This window comes from Ixodes scapularis, unplaced genomic scaffold, assembly GCF_016920785.2.
Source record: "Ixodes scapularis isolate PalLabHiFi unplaced genomic scaffold, ASM1692078v2 PGA_scaffold3__209_contigs__length_174095766, whole genome shotgun sequence".
NCBI classification, from domain to species: Eukaryota; Metazoa; Arthropoda; class Arachnida; order Ixodida; family Ixodidae; genus Ixodes; species Ixodes scapularis.
The window spans coordinates 1,483,436-1,503,361 of NW_024609868.1; the positions used below are offsets into that span (position 1 = coordinate 1,483,436).

Consider the following 19,926-nt stretch of genomic DNA (forward strand, 5'->3'; position numbering starts at 1 on the left):
ATCGCTTTGTTATTTTTGTTCGCAAGACGGTACAACACATCTTCCAGCTTTTCTAGGAATGCCCGAGTGTTTGATTCTGGCGGTCTGTATATTACACCAACAATGACTCCACAATCCAGTTCCGCAAACAGCATGTCATACAGGCCTGTTTTTGTCTCTGTCAAGTTTGGTAATATCTAATATATGGTTTGTGAAGATATGTATAATGCTACGCCACCACCTCTTCAACTAGCCAATCTTGGCAGGGATAAAAATCTATAATTAGGAATGTTCATAAATTCATCTTTTTTAAGCCTCGTCTCCGAGATTGCCACAACGTTGTACCGCTCATCCAGCCGCGTCAACAAAGCGACCAGTGGATCATAGTTTTTGTTTAAGCTCCTAACATTACAGTGTAGAAGGCTTATAGCTCCAGAGCTCGTACACGGCATGGTGCACGTCACACCGTTACGCATTTCTAGCTCGGTGTCTTGGTTTTTGAGGCTATGCTATCTTAGCCAGGTCATCTCGAGAAGCGATGTGAATGACATTCGAATTTTCTGCCTTCCTTGCTAGTATTTTTGACTGCGAGACCCACACAAATCTCCAGTTTTTTTCTTTCTTTCTAGCAATTGCCATGCCCAGCAAAGCTTTATATTCTGGACAGAGGTGCTCGTTAATATACACCGCATTGGTATCTGAAAACCCGATATCGCTAGCTGAGAGCCTTTTCTTTTTTGCCGCGTGCAAGACTTTATCTCGCACGGCACGTGACGAGAACCTTACAATGATGTTTGTTTTTGTCCTGTCCTTTGTGGGCACACGATGCACCACGTCAATATCTTTGGGTTTGACGCACATTCCAACTTTGTCTCCTATCTTCTGAACAACTTCCATCAGTGATTCGTTCTGGTTTTGCGGAATCCCCTTAATCTCAAGATTGCTGAGCCTGGTGTATTGCTTCAACTCTGTTAATTCTTTCTGCGTGGTCCCAAGTGATTGTGCCAGTTGCTCTTTTTCCAGTTTTAACGCTGCATGCTCCTTTTTAAGTGCATCTAGTTCCACCTTTGTTGTACGAAGCTCTTCAAAAGTTTCGTTCATGTACGTCATACCTTCTTTTACGTCATCAATATCTTTTCTTAGCCCTGCGTTCAGGTCAGTGACGTATTTAAGCAGTTCTTTGATAGCCGACGGAGGTTTGTCACACATTTCGAACAGCGAGCAATCAAGGTCACGAGCGAAAAGAAAATAAGGAAAGAAGAAAGCAACAGGGTTCAAAACCTACAGACCTGCAAGGTATTGCAAAAGCAATCAGCTTTCCCTTCGATGCGCTCGTGCCCGGATCGCTCGCTGTTGTGGTGCTCTCCGGGGCGCGGCCAGCCACTTTATCGGTGCAGCGCTGGATCGCCGATACCGCGCGCAGGCGCGTGTCTTGTGCATGACGTGGAGATTTGGCCGCTGGTAAAGCAGGCACCCTAAGGGGAGTGCGAATCCTTGCTGCACCTGCCGTTCGGTTGACGCTGCTGGGGCCCACACGACGTTGACGGTCAACTGCAAGGTATTGCAAAAGCAATCAGCTTCCCTTCGATGCGCTCGTGCCCGGATCGCTCGCTGTTGTGGTCAGCTCCCGCTGGCCGCTGTTCAAAACCCGACCTCGCTTGTGCTTCTTGAAGAACCGCTTTGGTGTCGCCGGTAAGGCTGCACCAGGCTGTTTCGTCCAAGAAGAATCAGGGGAATCGCTTTCCGATGTCACCTCAGTGGGATCCATGACGGAAGACAAAGAGAGCGGGGCGCGGTGGTGGTGTCGATGACTTGGGAGGGTGCCGATTTGTCAAAACCCGAAAAGTATAATTATTCTTGTTTTCTATTCATCCAACAAAATAAAGGCACACGTTTCGCGCGCAAAGCCCACAAAACTAAGTAAATCACTAAATATTTATTATTTGCAGGAACTATAAGGTGCTTCGCTTTCCCTCAATCGAAGGCGCTGGAAGACGGTATGTTAGACAGTATCTTGGACAGAAAATGAATTGGGAAGACGGTACATTGGACATGACTTTCTTTCTTTACTAAACAGCTATTTCGTTGGCAAAAACGTATTCTAACTTATTTAAATGTCCTGAATGAATTAAATAAATATTGTAGTAGTTTAAGACAGGTTTCCTGGAGGAAGAAAAAGCAACGTTGCTAGCGAACTACTTTCTCGACGGCGGAGGCACTTCAGATGGGCGCAATGCGCTTGTGGGTGGAGCTAAAAGATTGTTCTCAGGTTGCTTCCGACTTATAGTACGCTAGACCACTCGGCCACTGACCCCCCTCAGTCTTGTTTTCCCAAAGCTTGATGATGTAATTGTGGGATTGAAACCACCCGTCTGACAACAGTCGAGCGCGGCTCATGGATTGGACAGGAGAACTGCGTGAGGGCTCGACTAATACCCCTGTCAGACGGGCTAGTTTAGTGTCACTACAAGCGAGTGCACTTCGCCCTTAGTGTCATTTCTGTAGTGTGCCACACGGCTCCTTCCTGAGGAACACACTTGGCTTGGAGTGAGTTTGACGAACTCACTTCGCTCGATCGAGTGTGTACAATCAAGACACATAATGACATAATGACAAACATAATGACAAAAAAACCAAAAGGGTGGCGTAAGTTTTATTTTATAAAGGAAAAGAAATTCGTGAAAGAGAGGACATGTTGAGGAGTGGCATTGTAAAAAAATAGTGGGGTGGACTTGGAGTTTAGGCTGATCCGAACCAAGATTAGCGCAGCGCGAATCGATAAAAGACGACGACAAAGTCAGTCATTCAACGGCTATCTTGGTTAGCAGAGAATTATGGAGCGTACTTTTGTTTCAGCATGTAACTATTCGAGACAACAGGATAATTATAATCTAATTAGGCAGTTTCAGGGCCTCCTCGTAGACTTCCATAAAACGAAGCGCAACGCCAAAGTTGGATTTGCTTCGTTCTTTATCTTAGCTTGCGATGATCGATCAGAGTCATCCAATTGGCGTAAAAATCGTTCATTAATGTAACGTTCTTTTAGAGCACAGCTCCTGGGATCCCGTTTCTGAGTCGAGCGGCGTCGGCGTAACCACGCGTTGCATTAAGAGCTGTTTCCCAAAATGAAGTCATATGTGACGTCACGTGTGTCATCACATGTGACGTCACGAGGGTAAATTTTTCTCACTAAATTTTGCGGTAAAAGTTTTTGCTAAGTTTGGTGGAAAATGTTTACTAAATTCAGAGGGAAAATTTTACCCTTGTGACGTCACGTGACGTCCCACTTAAAATTTCAGGTGACGTGTCATGTGGCGTCACACATCAATTCAGCGGGAAAATTTCCCGGCTTAATTTAGAAGGAAATTTCGCGAAAGTTTTACGCTAATTGTGGGATGGGAACAGGAGAGAAGGATGGGAGGGTACGGAGGGGGAGCGGCTGCATACCCTCCCCTTCGTACCCTTCTCCCCTCCTCCTGAAGAGCTGCGCTCCAATTCGGCAATACAGAGAATCGTAAACGTCAAATTTTCTTTAACGTGTCTTCATTAAGGGGTATCGGTGGCCGAGTGGGCTAGCGCCCACCAGATCGGAGTACGTGGAGAGAAAGCTCGCGCTGGAGAACCCAGTGATCCTGAGCTCAATCCCCAGCCCTGCCCGAAGAACACACTTCCAATGAAGTGAGTTCGGGGAGCACACTACGCTCGCTCCGGTAGACCAAGTGTGTAATCTCGATAGCAGTGTTCAAGGAGTTAAAATAATAGAAGAAATTAACGCTGCGTAAAATTAGTATTATTTTTATAGGAGTAATATTAGATGCGCACGTGTTTTCTGTTGGCAGGAAAGTAGTGCATTGTATAAAAACAAGCCGCTAATCTAGTTTCCAGCTTTGGCCCCTGCGCGACGGCCAGCGACAGCCAGGAGGCACCTGCAAAACTCCACCAGGAATCGGAAAGTGGCAGGAGAGACGCAAAAGGCTTGCTTGAAGTAGAACTCGCCCATATGGGGCAAGGTGTCTTCGAACCACCGTTCGTTCCTCTGAAAAGTTAACCGTTCTCGACTGATCACGGGTAGGTTGTCGGTCATGAGAGCGGGTATGGTGAAGGCATTGGCCTGCAGCTGCTGGTCGATGTCACTTGAAATTCTTGCCTGTGCGTCGGCATCCAGGTCCAGCTGCCTCTCATCTGAAAGGCGTTGGGCTCTCACGGAGAAAAGTGCCCCAACCACGCGCTTTCACGGTGAAACATCGCGGATATCACCCTCCAGCTCGTCCTCCACACACTCCATGATGTTTCGTTGTGGCGAGTGGCGAGTGGCCGAGTGGACTCGCGCACACTATAGCTCGGGGCACGCGAAGCGAAAGCTCGCACTGCAGAGTCCAGAATCCTGGGTTGAATTCCTACGCCTTCTCGTTTCGATCTGGATGAGCATCGTAGCGGCTTGCGGGCGTGTATCACTGCCTTGTAATGGCTGATCCTAATTATCAAATTGAATTTAAATTTAGATTAAAACTCGTGACTTAGCGCAACAATGTGCAGTAACGTGTTTCTAATAAGACGCCGAAGTTATTTATGAAAAAAAAAATGCGTGTCCACTGTAATATTTTGCGTGCCCATTACTTACCCATCGTCATTGCCATCATTTTGGAGTGACACTACGTTTTCCCGTGTAGCACCAACACACTTGGAGTGTGTTTCGACGGGTTGAAGTGCACTCGCTTGTTGTGACACTAAACTAGCCCGTTTGACAGGGGTATTAGGCTCCTATCAATCAATGCTTCGGCGGAAACTCGTGCTCGTGTCCAACCACTGCGGTGATGAGGATAGCCGAAACCTAACAATGCCTGGAGGTCAGCCGCTCAGCACGCGTTTTGTACTTTGCCAACCCCAGAGTGTGGCTTCGATTAACGTTGGCGGCATTGGATAAGCATCAGGCCACGTGGCCGCTTGTTCTGGATCCAAGTGGAGAGGATGAACGATGCTCATCTTTCTCGAATTTATTTGCCGACTGCCATTGCTTAGAAAGAAAAACTAAAGTCAGCTTATTCGGTTTTTATTGCTGGGAAGTGATTCTGAGTAGTATTTAGCGAAAGTTTAAAAATCAGTTCATGGCCTCGTTAAGGCACGCACGTCACCTTGTTCTTCGCAAGGTGACGTGCAAGGTGACATTGTGGGAACCATGGGGTTCCCCATATCCCTATCTAAATCTAGCTTCAAGCAGGCCGTGGGAGTCGTCGTCAGCAATGGCGTCGGCCTCCCGGATACAAGGAACCACGAGGCCGAATTCCCCGAAGGGGCCGGCTCTCTCTTGTCCATTTTGCGTGAATGTTGCCTGCGGCACACCCTTGGGAGTGATTATGGACTCGTCCCGTTTTCGAGTGACCTTCTCCCGGCCTCCCCGGGCGCGTCCATTTCCCGCAGGCTACATAAGCCGGCCACCACCTGTGGCCGAGGCTCTCGTCGGGGGAGACCCTGGCTCTACGGAGCTCGGTTTTTCTTTCTGGGCGTCCGACTTCCCGTGAATCTGTCTATTGCGGCAGCGCGGGAACCCAACCGGGTGATACGGGCTATTGAGCCAGCGCCCAGACCTTTCCTGTGTAGAGCGAAGCGTGTTGACATTTCAGTCAATAAACACGTCGAAACCGGATTCACTGAGTTGGTGTTGCCTCTCGTCCACCGATGCACAAAAAGGCAGTCAATGAACGGACCCGGCCGTAGCCGCGCAAAAAGGCGGACTACGGAGTCGGTATTTACCTCAATGAGGACCCAGGGGTAAATTTGACAAATCCCACACATCACTAGAAGGAGCCATAGGGGGGCGCATATTTTGGTGGCGCCCTCCTATGGTTCCCCCTTGTGACTTCATTACCTTGCAAACAACAAGTTCGATGGTGTTTGTAATTAGCATGGTGGAAGCTTAAAATCATTGCGCTCTGAAACCAGAACTACAAACAGCGTCGAAATTATGCTTTTGATATTACTCTTATTTCTGTCGATGAGACATCCTTTGCTGACGTCATAGTCAGCAGTCAGCCAATGGCGGCAGGGGGACCACAGCGGCGCTTTCGATCGCGCACGTCGCCAGTAGGGCATGCATGGCATGACTGGAGCGTGAGTGGCGATAGCATTTTTGATTTTCATCCTTTTTTGTTTCTTTTAGCTTTCTCTTTCCGTCGTTGTTTCTTCCTATATTGCTTTTTATTTTTATTTATTTTATTGTTTGTTCCACGTTTCGTTCGTTTCAATATTTTATTTGTATTTCCTTTTATTTTTTTATTTTAACGATCGTTTGCAGCTCGGAGAACGTGTAGCGCAAGTTGGCGCTGAAGATTCCAGGGATCCTGGGCTTAGACCTCAGCTCTACCCGTTTCGGTCTGGATGAGCATCGAAACGGCATGCGGTTGTGTGTCCCTACTGCGCGATGGACGTTCAAGACCCCAGACTATACTTGGTGTCAGCTCAAGTCCTCAAGTCCAGACAGCAATCGACGCTACGAGATAATGGAACTGTAGCAGACAGCCTGCTATCATCATCGAAGGGACCATCACGCCAGGTACACGGGCTCGCGTGGCCGGCAGCTCGGGCGTTCGGCACCGTATGCCCTTTTGGCCGGACATGCTTAGTTTCGGCTTCTCGAAATAAATATATTTGCCACCTGAACCAGGTTACAACATTGGCGACGAAAATCAAGAATCCCTGATGACCAGCGGCAGCTCCACTGACCAAGGCGTGGTGGACAGCAGCACCCACCGCTTCCATGGTCCTGGGATGTTCGACTCCAACAGGCAAGAGTGGAAGCACTATCAGTTAAGATTTCAAGCTTGATTGGGCGTCGCGAAGATAACCGCCGACGTCGACAAGAAAAATTTATTGATAGCTTCACTTGTATCGACGTCGTTTCAGCTGCTGTACAGTCGGGAGCAAAAGTTTGCGGGGAACGGGAGCGCGTGCCGAAATGCATCGCCGCGCCGTCCGACGGCGCGGCGCGGCATTAAGGAGACACGGTTTGCGCATGCGCGCCTTTCGTGCTCGCCAATCATGTCTCTTCCGCTCGTTTCTTTTCGACGCGCTCCTGATAACAGGAGTCAGCGCCAGGGGCGTGAGTTAGCGCTTCGCTGGCTGTCTACTGCGCGTCTTCTTCAGCCGTCTCAGCCACCGCGCTTTGTCACGGAGTTTGTGTGTGTGTGTGTGGGGGGGGGGGGGGGGGGGGGGTAGCCAGGCGCCTTGTCACCCAGCGCGGCTGCTGAGGCAGCTGAAGAGGACGCGGGGCATGACAGCCCGCGCAACGGCAACTTGCGCCCCTGGCGCCGACTCCGGTTATCAGGAGTGAGTCGGACAGAAACGAGCGAAAGAGACATGACTGCCAGCACGAAGGGCGCGCATGCGCAAAGCGCGGCTTTTTAATGCGGTGGCGCGCCGTTGCACGGCGCGGCGATGCATTTCGGCACGCGCTCCCGTGCCCCGCAAACTTTTGCTCCCGACTGTACACCCTGGTTCAGCCTCAGGACTTCTCCGAGCTGACGTATCGAGACCTCGTTACGCGGCTCCAGGATCACTTCGCTCCGAGGAAATTCAAGGAGTTCGAGCGAGCCAAGCCATTTTTGGCGCGTCAAGAGGAATTAGAGAACGTAAAAGAGTTCCTGGCAAGATTACTGTCCATTATTGCAACTTGCGAATATGACACGGAGGCGAACGCCAGGAACTGTTCACTCTTGACGGCATTCATTGTTGGCCTTCACGATTCACGCATCCGGGCACGTTTGGTAATGAAGAAGGACTTAATACTAGACAATGCACTGCGGCTGGCCGAGTCTTACTCAGGGCTTAAACGGAGTCCCTTCAACTGAATCGTCCGGACCAAAATGCGCTGCACGTCGACAAAGTAAAGCATCCTGCTCCTACCCCAGCCATGTGTTTCCGGTGTGGCAACAGCAACCACATAGAGTCTACTTGCCGATATCGGAATGAATACTGCAACAGCTGCGGCAAGCAAGCCCATATTGCGAAGATGTGCCACTCCAGCGACCGCAACAAACGCCGAGGAAACCAAAAACGGAACGTCAAAACCGTCACGAACGTTTTCGCTACTCGCGATAGAGACGGCGAATTTGTCCCCTGTCTCGTCCAAGGGATCCCCGTTTATTTGCAAGTGAACACTGGTTCCAAGCTGACACTACTGAACATTGACACCTGGGAGAAGCTCGGATGCCCGTGACTCAAGAAAAGTGAGTGCAACCTGTGTTGTTTCAACAACCAGGTGATTCCTCTGAAGGGACAGTGCGTTATGAACGTCACGCTAGGCCAACAGACCTCTACGTTGGAAGCCAGAAGAGACACACCGACTTATTTAGAAGAACGTAGATTGATGCGCTCAAGATCGATCTGAACAGACTGTTCGTTAGATCCGTTGAACTGACTACACGCGCCAACCTGGAATCGTTGCTCACGCAATTCTCGCGCGTGTTCACCGACAGCCTTGGCCGCTGCACGAAGCTGAAGGTTCAGCTACAGTTCAAGGCTGATGCAACCCCACGCTTCTTCAAGCCGAGACCTATTCCGTTCGCGACACGTGCGGCGGTAGAAAACGATCTGCAGAAACAGATGAACAACAAGGTTAATTCACCAGTTGAAGTATCCAGATGGGCAACACCAATTGTGGTAGTCCCCAAAGCTGACGGTTCAGTCCGCGTGTGGGGAGACTTCAGCGTCACCGTAAATCCTCAACTGGACATCGCTCAGTATCCTCTACCACGACCTGAATAACTGTTTGCCAAGCTCAACCGAGGCAATCGATTCACGAAGTTGGATCTCTCCGAAGCGTACCTTCTGATGGAACTAGACGACGAAGCCAAGCAAGCCCTTGTGATCAGCACCCATAAAGAACCCTTTCAATTCCATCGAATGCCTTTTAGAATTGCGTCGGCACCAGCCGTGTTCCAACGAACAATGGACCAAGTCACTGCAGGTCTTGATGGCGTGGCTTGTTATCTAGACGACATCATTGTAATCGGGAAGGATATTTCCGATCATCTTCGGATACTGAAACGAGTCCTCGAGCGCCTCGAAGAATACGGGTTCACTCTGAAGAAAAGCAAGTGCAGCTTTTTTCAAGAGCAAGTAGAATATTTTGGACAAGTGGTTCACGATGAAGGGTTCAGTCCGTCCCCTAAGAAGATCTCTGGTATCCTCAACATGCCTGAGACTGAAAATATCAGCCAGCTGAGATCTCGTCTGGGGATAATCCAACACTAGAGTAAGTTCCTGCCTAGCTTGGCCGAGATGTCCACACCACTAAACGCCCTTCTACGAAAGGACACTGCCTGGAACTGGACCTCCGATTGTGTGGACGCTTTTGACAAGATCGAACAGCATCTATCAGCAACCGAAGCTCTTGCCCACTTCGACCCTGACAAGACGATCTACCTTGCGGCAGATGCTTCATCAGAGGGAGTTGAAGCAGCGATCTGCCATAAAATCAACGGAAGGGAATGTGCCATCGCTCACGCCTCAAAGACACTTACAAAGACGGAGCGGAAGTATGCCCAAATTGAGGAAGAGGCACCGGCAGTCATCTCTGGTGTACTGAAGTTCCACCAGTATCTCTGGGGACGCAAGTCCCCGGGGATACTGGGGACTTGCGTACCCCCCCCCCCCCCCCCTGAAATCTTCCATTTTGCTGGGACCCTCCTCTGCCCCCCTCCCCCCTCATTCAGCATTTTGTCATGGGCGGCCCCCCTCCCCCAAAGAAAATCCTGGCTACGTGCCTGCTCCAAGGGTAGAGGAACCTGTGCATTACATCATCGTTTGTAGACCCAAGCCACGCTGAAGCTCGACCAGGGTCCATCTTGGCGTCGCCACGAGTCATGACGTTTTTGGGGAAGGCCTTGTCTTCTAGCTTTTATTGCTGCAGCGCACGCGTGATCTAACGTCGTTAAAGGCTTAAAGCTCGCTCCTTCTAGAAGAAGGAGCAGGTGCACGGATCTGACGCAAGCGCAGTAAAGGACATTTTTACGAAGTGAAGAAACCCAGGTGAAAATAAGGCACTGCAGACGTTTACGCGTCTAACAATAAAAAAAGAAAAAAAAAAAAAAAAAAAAAACAATATATCTTTCTCTTGCCCGTCGTTAAGCCTCGCGACAAAGCCTCTGAAGGCATTTCGTATCATCGGCGCAGTCGACGCGCACTCCTATTCTCGCGACTGAGAAAGAAAATCGTTGGGACGTCTATAAACCGAAGCGACGGGGTTAGCCGAAATGGACTTGCCAAAGGAACAGAAATAGCTCCCAAGGTTTGTGACCCGAACGAGCCCGAGCAGGGCTTAGACTCGGCCTGGAAGAAATTGTGGGCAGGAAAAAATACTTCGAGAGAACCCGGGTCGTCCACTCGAGGTTGCGAATTAGACAAAAAACAAAAAAAAAAAAAAAAAACAACAACAACAACAACAAAAACAAGAACAAAATACAGCGGAAAGAGATAGGCAAAGACTAAGGAAAAAATTCCCTTTGCGTGTTTTATTACGGTTTATTCTGGCGTCCAGTCGCGGTTCCAGTAATTAGAGGCAATTGGAATCGCCAGCAAAGCAAGCTGCGGTCCTACAGTGTGGGGTAATCACGCTTTTTTCGAAGCGCAAGAATATGTTAGACCCGATACCACGGACACTGCCACCGGGTTCGTGGCTATGAGACGCCATATAGAGTGGACCGATTGCCTAATCTTAGCACAGCGCCAAGACGAAAATCTAGAAGGAGAGCGGGGTTAGAGACAATTGCACCTCCGTTGCCGTTTGGAAATGGTATCTCGCTTTCTCAATACTCCGTTTCAGCACAGCTTGGAAACCAGCCAGAGCTATGAGGCCCGCGAGCCAACCAGAATGACGGTGCGAGGCCCGTGACGGTGCACTCAGGCTGTGGATAGAGGTACCATATGCGTCGCTCCAGCAGTTATCGATCGCCGCCTGCCAAGTTACGCTGAAACGAAGCCTTGTCTGGGATAAGGTGCCTGAATGACCTTCTGTTTAGAGTGATGCCACCCTTTGTAGTACCCGATGTCGACAGCACGCGCTCGCGGGGAAAATACAAAGAAATCGCAGGAAACAAAATGTCGCCGTAGCACAGTCAGCGCGTGCAGGGACACGCTCTTTTACGCGCTTCTGAACAAAATATAAATGTAAAAGTGGGAACAAAATGGCCAGATGTCTCCACCCTAAGCAAAGCGCACACGAAGGCACCCTAGTCTGGGAAAGAGGGGTGGAGATGTTTACTATGCATTCCTCTGCTACTCTTCTCCTTCATTTATTATTATAATGTTTCGGCAACAACATCTTCCTGAAGGAATGTCAGCCCACGTTGCAGTTGTTACCTTAGCCTAGTTGTGACATCAAAGAGGCCTTTCTCCGCTCGTTATACTTTTTCCCGGTAAGCTTTGAAAGCTGAGTGGGCTCGATGGCGGAGTCAGAGGCACAAAGCTGTTCCCATTCTCGTCCGGTCATTATCTGAACAACTCAGTATAAACGATACAATCGATAGAACATAACAGGGTGTCGGTTTCTTTGAGCGGTGTTTCTTAATAGCAAATTTTTGTTGGAACTTTCGGTTCGTATTCAGCGAGTAGTGTGTTACGAATCTTGGCAGTTCTCTGAGGTCGGCGGCGTCGACGTGTTAGGTAAGGGTAGAGAGCGACAGCCACTTTACTTTTCACGTCTTCTCAGAAACAGGCACAAGCAGGCATAAATTGCAGCTTACAAGGGAGCTCTTTAAGCTCAATATGCATGTGCTGAATTATCTTAGCAAAAAATGTGTTTGTGTAGCTTTTATCGTAAACATTGATGTTGGTAAACGCCCTGTCGCAATAATGATGTATCATGTCTTACATGCAAATAAGCCACATCTATGTCGCGTGTTTTTTAATCGGAGCAGCCTCACAGCCTTGCCATGGGAAATGCACCTCTGCCACAACTCCAGACCTGGGTTCCAATCTAGTCAGAACTCGCCGAAGAACTAAACCATTTTCGGGGCTAACCTAACCTTCCCAATGCTCATGCAAAATACACGGCACTCGCATGATGACTGAATTATCTGTGCCTCAAGTACGTTCAAAGCTGCATGTGTGCAGACAGTTTCGTACAAGAAAGAAGCAGTGTTTGCATACCTTTGTATGAACAGTGCGAGCGACTATAGCTCTATGGAGCTGCGAACAACGGACGAGCTTTGCACGGCCGTGTTCGCTCTGTACGCGGCGTCAGAAGAGCGACTGTTGCGCAAAGCGAACATGCCGCCGGGAGAAGTTCGTCGTTTGTTCGCAGGATGTTCGCTCCACCGAGTCCGGCCTGTAAACGTACACTCGGAGCAAATATAAAAAAAAAAACATACACGCAAACGACAGCGAAACGCAAGACTATAAATCCAGTTTTTTTTTTTTTTTGTGTGTTGTCCATTTTGTGGAAGAAGAAGAATATCGGGTTTTGTCCGCTTGGCATTGCCAGTGAAAGGCACGACCCGGGCGACACGCCAGAAAAACGCCCAAGTTGGGCACTCGTGGGCACCTAACTTGGGCCTACTAGGGCGTTAGTTTGTGCCAAAGTGCTTTTCTCGGACTCTTGTCTGCTTTGTGACATTCTTGCTGGAATGCCAGGCATGAGGCAAAGGTACCAACCGATCAGCGAAGCGTAATTCTGGCACTTGTTTGTAAATTGAGGCCCGAAGCTACCAGATGAAAACCGAAGAATCTGGCAGCGAAGTTCAGCGCTTGTCCGACAGGGGCCAACATACCCAGATTCTGGCCAAAGAAGATCGGTTAGACCTCAGCGTTCGTGGCTTTCAGGGCCCTAACTTGCCGCACAAGAAAAAAATTTTGGCCCAAAACACCCTGCTACATTCCGTTATATAATAACGGAATGTAGCAGAATCGAACATAGCGGCTTAAAATTCTCGCTATTTGCCGTATGAAACCTATTTTGTTCTAAATAGGTGCAGTGAAATCGGTAAGAAAAAAATTAAAGACGTTTACAACTCTCTGTAGCGCCGAATTAGAGCGCAGGTCTTCAGGAGGAGGAGGAGGAGAGGGTACGAAGGGGAGGTTATGCCCCTCCTTCCCTCCCATTTAGCTGGAAATTTTCGCAACATTTCTAGCTAAATTCAGCGGAAAAAATTCCCCGCTAAATTTAGCGGGAAAATATTTCCGCTGAATTTAGCGGGGAAATATCTCACTACGTTTAGCTGAAAATTTTCCCACAAAATTGAGCGGGGATTTTTTCCGCTCAATCTAGCGGAACATTTTTTCCTTTAAACTTAGCAGGAAAATTTCCCCGACAAATCTAGCGGGGAATTTTTTCCGCTAAACTTAAAGTGAAAATTTTTTTGCCAAGCTTAGCGGGAAATCGTTTCCGCTAAATATAGCAGAAAAGTTTTCCGCTAAATTCAGCGGGAAAGTTTTTTCACTAAAGTTAGCGGGGACATTTTTTCGCTATTTTCCCGCTAAATTTAGCGGAAAAAAATTTCTCCCCCTCCACTCCCCTCATGACGTCATTACGGTAAACGTCCCAATATGCAACGCGCTGTTGCGCCGACAGCAACGGCGACGGCGAACCGCTCAAGCCGGAAACGGGCGCTTGAGAGTTTAGAGCGCAGCTCCTAAGAGCTGCGCTCTAAAATTAGACGTTTACAAATCTCTGTAATGCGAAATTAAATCGCAGCTCATGAGGAGGAGGAGGGGAGGTGCTCCATACTTCCCCTCCCCCTGCGTACCCTCCCCTCCTCTTCCTCCGTATCTTCCCCTGTTCCTCTTCCGTGGCCTTCTCCTTTGTGTCCTCTCCACCTACTCCTTCGTACCCTCCCCTCTTCCTCCTTCGTACCCTGGGGGAGGGGAAGGCTGAAGGAAGAGGAGAAAGGGTACGAACCGTCCCCCTCCTCTTCCGTGTCCTCCTCCCTCTTCGTGCCCTCCTTTCCTCCTCTTCCGTATCCTAACCTCCCCCTCCTCCTCTTTAGCCTCCCCTCTTCCTCCGTACCCTCGTGCTCTCTCCTCCTCCTCCTTACCCTCTCCCTTTTCTTCCGTACCCTTCTCTCCTCCGTACCCTCCACTCCTCCTCCATGTCCTCCCCCTCCACCTCCGTACCCTCCCCTGCCCCTCCGGTGAGATCGACGTCGACGGTGGAACTGCAAAAGACGGGAACGAGCACCTAAGAGCTGGCCTCACAGCTCTTAGGCGCTCGTTAATAAGCGGGTTTTCGGAGAGAAAAGTAAAACGCAATATGCCGAGTTATTGGACGTCTCCCGGAGCAACATTTTTAATTGCATCCAGGACGCTCATCTTGTGTTAGGCTCTAGTTTCAAAGCGTCGCGTGACTATTAGTAATTAAAATAACGAGAAGTGGCATCAGGTCGGTTAATAAAAGTAAATTCCGAGCCTGGTATACGGTGGAAAAACCCAACGCTGCACAAAAACAAAATAAATAAATAAAAGGAAACGCACTAAAAGCAGCGTGTAGCAGCCGGGAGGAGGTTTAATATCCCGCAGCGAGCGAAACCGGAGCTTCATTTCGGCAGCTTGCCGGTGTAGCCAGCTCTATGAATAGCAAGCCTGGAAGCGTGGCTGCTCGTCGTTACTGAGCCTGGAGCCCTAATCCTGTCCACAGGTTGTGCACACTCAGCGGACGCAACGTCGCCTTTCTGGCTAAAAAGAAAGAACAACAAATCTCAAGCCAAACGTCCGAAAAACAGCAACGAATGGTTTCGTCCGTCGTAGTAGCGCTTCGTTAAGTAATACGGGCGTTAACGACATCGGTCCTGAAAAGTCCCCCATCGAGAACTGTGTCGGATTACTTATACGAGCAGAGCTACAATAAACGCACGTTGTCGAGCTGCTGCCACCGACAACGCGAAGTCTCTCTGATAACGACTCTTATCAGTCAGCCAATACTGCGGATACTTGTCGCTCCCGGATGGCGCGCAATACTCGCAGTCCAGCACCTTCGCGACGACCAGGCTAAAAGTAACGTTCCAGCATACTACAGTGAGAGAACTGAGCGACTGATCGTACAAATATTACAGCACAGCCAGCGTCACACGAGCGCACATTTCTTATAAATACGTCTATACGTGCCTCGCACGTGACGTCCAATGACACCGCACCAGAGCCGTGTACGGAGAGAGTTTGGTCAATGGGAGGCGCGGGCAAAGTCAGCGTCTGCGCCAGACGCGGAAACTGGGCTTGACATGTTCTCTTGGCCAACCAGAAACCGAAGAGAACCTCCTAGCGGTGGTAGCGAGAAACTGTTTTAATCGAAGGTATACGTTGGTATGTGGTTTCAATAAGCGCGTAACAGTGAAGCGTAGGAACACTTCGTGGTTGAAAATAGGGTGCACGTGATGTTTCGATCATGATCATGCAGGAAGAAGTTTAGAAACAAATCTGCCGCTCGAACTCTGCTTTGCTCGGACAGGGTGTGGCAGCTCGGACGGTAAATTCCCGGCCCTCGGCGCTTGGCGTACGGATTATGTCGATCGTTCCACTAGTCGCACTCTTCCACTATGATTTTAGATGACCGTGATTGGAATATCACGTGCACCATATTTTCAGTCACCGAGAGTTAGTCCGACGCAATTATTAAGAGTGCTTCTCGCGACCACCGCCAGGGCATTATTTGCGGCTTCTGGTTGGCCACATTCGGATTTGTGAAGACGCCCGGGAACACGCCCAGCCCGCTTTCGGCCAATGGCGCCTCTGCATTTGTCTCCTATACTTCCCAACGAATGACCAACCTCTTCACATATACGGCTCTGCACCGCACCAGGCGCCATTGCTCCACACTACGGTCCTGTCCCCGCCTTCTGCAGCAAGTATTTGGCACCATTGTGCAAATATTGCTTTTATTATAAATTTGGCACGATCGAATTTGCTCTTCAGGCAAGGCTTGCCGAGAAGATCAAATTCGATGGTGCCAATTGTATGTTGCAGAAAGTACGGGCACAGGAGCAAGGTATGGAGAAAAGCCGGCTGATGTGACGTCCATGTAACTTACGTATAGTCACTGACAAAATGAGTACGTCAGGGCGTGCCATTCTAACTCTATAGCAGGCACTCCCTGCCTTCCGCCGTGCTTTGGATGCACGCGCGAACTTGACCTGCACGAGACGCCGTTGTCGAAGCTAGTAAGCTCGCGCTGGAGGCGCAACAACTCGAGCCTCTCCCTCTCAGCCTGTTAGTAACTATGGAATAGACCGATCTCACCAAGTGCTCGACGCATGTGCGAGGCAGCCATAACTTTAGTTCACAGGAGGCAATCGGCAGTGCAGGAGACTGTTCGTGCCCTTCACGCGCAGAGCTCCAGCGAGGTTGTCGCACGCGCAGAAAGACTAAAGTTCCCTCGATGCATTGCGGCAGCGGTGGCGTTGTCAAACTGGCTGGTTAGATCGGTCTATTAAAAATAAGATTACACGTAGGCGTGTGGAGAGGTTGAACTTTCCAACATAAGGAAAGCGGGGATTCAGGTCACTTCACACAGGGGCATTTTGCTACGATACGTTACGACCGCTCATGTGTGCGAAGAACCGGGACATTGGCGCTTCAAGTGAAGCGCGGTGACCTGTTTCAGGAGTAGCTCTGCACGCGACATGCGAGACACGAATGTCCCGCTGACTTCTCCCATAACCTAAGAAATCGTAAGTAAACGAACTCCTGTAAATCGACCTTAAGCCTTTTCGTATCCATTAGACCGAGAACTTTGATCGCTCGCTCTTATAACCACGTGTATCCCGCTGATCGGGGTGGACGAGATAGCATACTTGCGGTCCCGCCCATCCGACGTTTGGCCAATGATGCCACTCGTCGTCCTAGTATAAAACGGAGCCGTGTCTGCCTCGTTGCAGGACCGAGCGAAGCCCACCGTGCCTCTCTGTCCCTAGCCAAACGTCGCTCCCTCGTAGGGCGTCTCGTTGGCACGTCTAGAACACTCGGATCCAGCCCGTCGCCGCTTCTGTTCCTCCCCTTCAGTCCGTTCCTTCCTCTTGCGAGGCATTGCGAAAACTGCGGCTCATCGAGTGAGCGCCACGTCCCGCGACCCGCGTATGCTCTCGATAAGGAGGGGAGAATGGCGCGACCCGTGCGCCCGCGCACGAGCATGCGCGCGATTAGGAGAGGAAAACTAACACGTATGCCTCACTCTCACGAGCATGCGTTGGGATCTGACCACCGGAGGTGTCACACATACAGCGGAGCGCTATAGACAACCTGCAATGTTGTCTGGTTTGGCGCTATCTAGCGACTGAAGCAAGAAAGATTGGGTATGTCTGGGAGTGGCAGCTCTGCATTGTCCAGACGTGACCTATTACTCTAATAGCGCCGCTTAGCTTAGTGCCTGAGGTAAGAAATACTGGGTAGGCCAGGAAGCCGTGATGGCGTAACATGCCAGTACGGCGGAAGCTACGGCCCTGGCGGGCCAATCGGAACGTGACTACGTGCCACCGAAGCGCGCTTTAACTGCGAAGAAGTATCAGGCTCTTCGATGCCTCATGCTCCAATACGTGTGCCTTGCGCTCGTGTGAGTAGCGCGTATCGAAGCCGTCGGCGCGCAATGTGGGGCTTATGATTTCGATCAGTACGGTCTAGTCATACGCCCACACAAAAGACGCCTTGTGTGACAGTGGCTCCTTCTGGTAAATTTCTGCAAAGTATCAGTCGCTAAACACCTTCAACTGGACACTTCATATTTTTTTGCTAAGCAACTGTACATTGTTATAGAAGCACACGCTTAGTGATGCCCCATTCTGGGTAGGCAAAACGTTTTTTTTTTTATAACTTTCTTCGTGAATATGATAACAGAACTTTTTGCAACACAACAAACTATGATGGCCAAACGAAAATTGCAACCCCCAGGTGATAACGATGTCAGAACTCTGGAGTTCCTAGCATCGCTATTATTAAAATATAGCTATACTTGCGGTCAACTTTCTGTGGCTATGCAGTCGAAGCTATAGGCACACATGTGCGCCTGCATTTTGAGCGCCCGTCAAAGCGGTGCACGCGTACTCTTCACTTTTGAAATGCCAAAGAAAGTTCTCCGCGAGCATAAAAATATTAGGAACTCCAGAGTTCTGTAAACGGTGTCCGTCGCACGAACAAGATCGCATAGCTTATACTCCGTCTACCCTTAAGCTCAGACTATAAGTCGCTGGCTTCCGCTGTGCTTTGTTTGCGCCTGCCTGCACGTTCACATTTCTGTTAGCAAAGGCAGAAAGCTCACGCTCAACGCGGAGCTTCTTGTCTCAGGTTAAAGGGAAGCTGAAGCGGTTTTGTATTTAAGGAAACACACTCAAAGTGTCTTATGTGACCTCCAGGATCTCGAATATTAAAATTAGTTCTTTTAATTTAGTGCAGGGAGGACGCAGAAAATAATGTTCGAGGTACCGATGAAGGCCCTCTTTCCCGGAGCGTGACGTCGAAAAAGGCGTTTTCAGAATCTCCGCTCTCGCGCATTTCCAGCGCCTATAAAAGCCATGTACTTGTACTTTTGCTAGTTTCAAAAAGGGCAGAGAAAGATGTCAGGACTGGTGCCAGTGCGGGGGAATATTCCTGGCACGCTTGCGATTGCACGCGCGGCCCTCGAGCGACACGGCGTCCGAAAGTTCCTCTTTTGACGTAACAAGTGGTCGGAGGGTTTTCGTGTTTTCTCTCGTTTTAGTTACATCTTCGAGGAAAACGAACGTAATACTCAGATTGACGAGATAAAACTATGCTAGAATCAACCTCTATATCATTTTTTTTGACAGAAGTGTTGCCGCTTTTCTTTAGGGCAAACGGGGTGTAGAAGATACCATCCTGGCGTGAGATCTTGTGCGCAACACAAGACTCAAAGGGTATAACGACGTACAAAAGTTGTTTAATAAAATGTCTAAAGTGCGCTATTTCTACAATGGAATTCGGGGAGAAGAAACGCGATTGAAATCTCTAGCTGAAAAATAAAGGTGCACATTGAAATTTGATAACATTTGTGGTCGGTTTGCCTTGCTGCATACCCGACCCGGAGGAATAACACGGAGCCAACGGTTTCAACAACAAGAAACTACATTTAATGGGACATGCACGAGACGATTAACATGGTTACCAGCGGCGCCTGAGTCCAGGCAGCGACTCTCCGTGCGCCGCCTCTGATCTGCCTTATCAAGGCGGCGCATCCGATGTGCGCGTGGCTGGCGTGACGTCGCCGCCACGCGGGAAAACTTCGGCGCCTTTGCCTCGCAGTCGGGCAACTTGGCTGGGGAGCCGCCAGGGTGCCCACACTTCCCCCCCCCCCCCTCCAGCTTCGTCCGGCATGTCGATGACGGGAGACGTTGTGGGCGTCAGGGGGTGGATGGCGCTGTTGGGCGGACTGACGTTGTAAGTCCGGCCGGCGGCTGCTGACGAGCGCGGCGGCTGCTGACGAGCGCGGCGGCTGCTGACGAGCGCGGCGGCTGCTGACGAGCGCGGCGGCTGCTGACGAGCGCGGCGGCTGCTGACGAGCGCGGCGGCTGCTGACGAGCGCGGCGGCTGCTGACGAGCGCGGCGGCTCGGTCAGCTCCAGCTTGTCACTTGAGTTTGTTCTGGACCAGGCCTCCAGCAGGTGGCTGCTCTGCACGTGGTCCATGGTTCTCTGGGCTGCCCCTGGCGCGCCGACGTCCTTGGTGGCCCGGTCCACCATGAGACCGGCCGCCGTGTCATTCCGATGGCGGCTGTGGTGACGGTGGTGTCCATGAGCCAGCTCCACAGAAAAACAAGGAAGCAGATGACATGGAGCTCAGTTGAGGGCTGAGCCTAACGTTATCTTCGTACCCCTTCCAGAAAGTTTGAAATAACGGATCTGAGGTGGGCACACAATCTTCTGCCCCCTCTCTTGAAAAGGGGGCAGATCCGTGGAAGTAGACAACTACCCCCAAAATGCGAGAGAGGCCAAGGAGACAAAAAAAAAAAAGGTTCCTCTCT

At 50.1% G+C, this 19,926-nt stretch overlaps 1 protein-coding gene across 1 annotated transcript; it reads right to left on the reverse strand.

Annotated features, from left to right (window-relative positions):
• Positions 1-483: 483 nt before the first annotated feature.
• Positions 484-1,188, reverse strand: LOC121837076. The gene has a single exon (XM_042292494.1). It carries the CDS (start codon positions 1,186-1,188, stop codon positions 484-486), a length of 705 nt encoding a protein of 234 aa, XP_042148428.1.
• Positions 1,189-19,926: the final 18,738 nt, after the last annotated feature.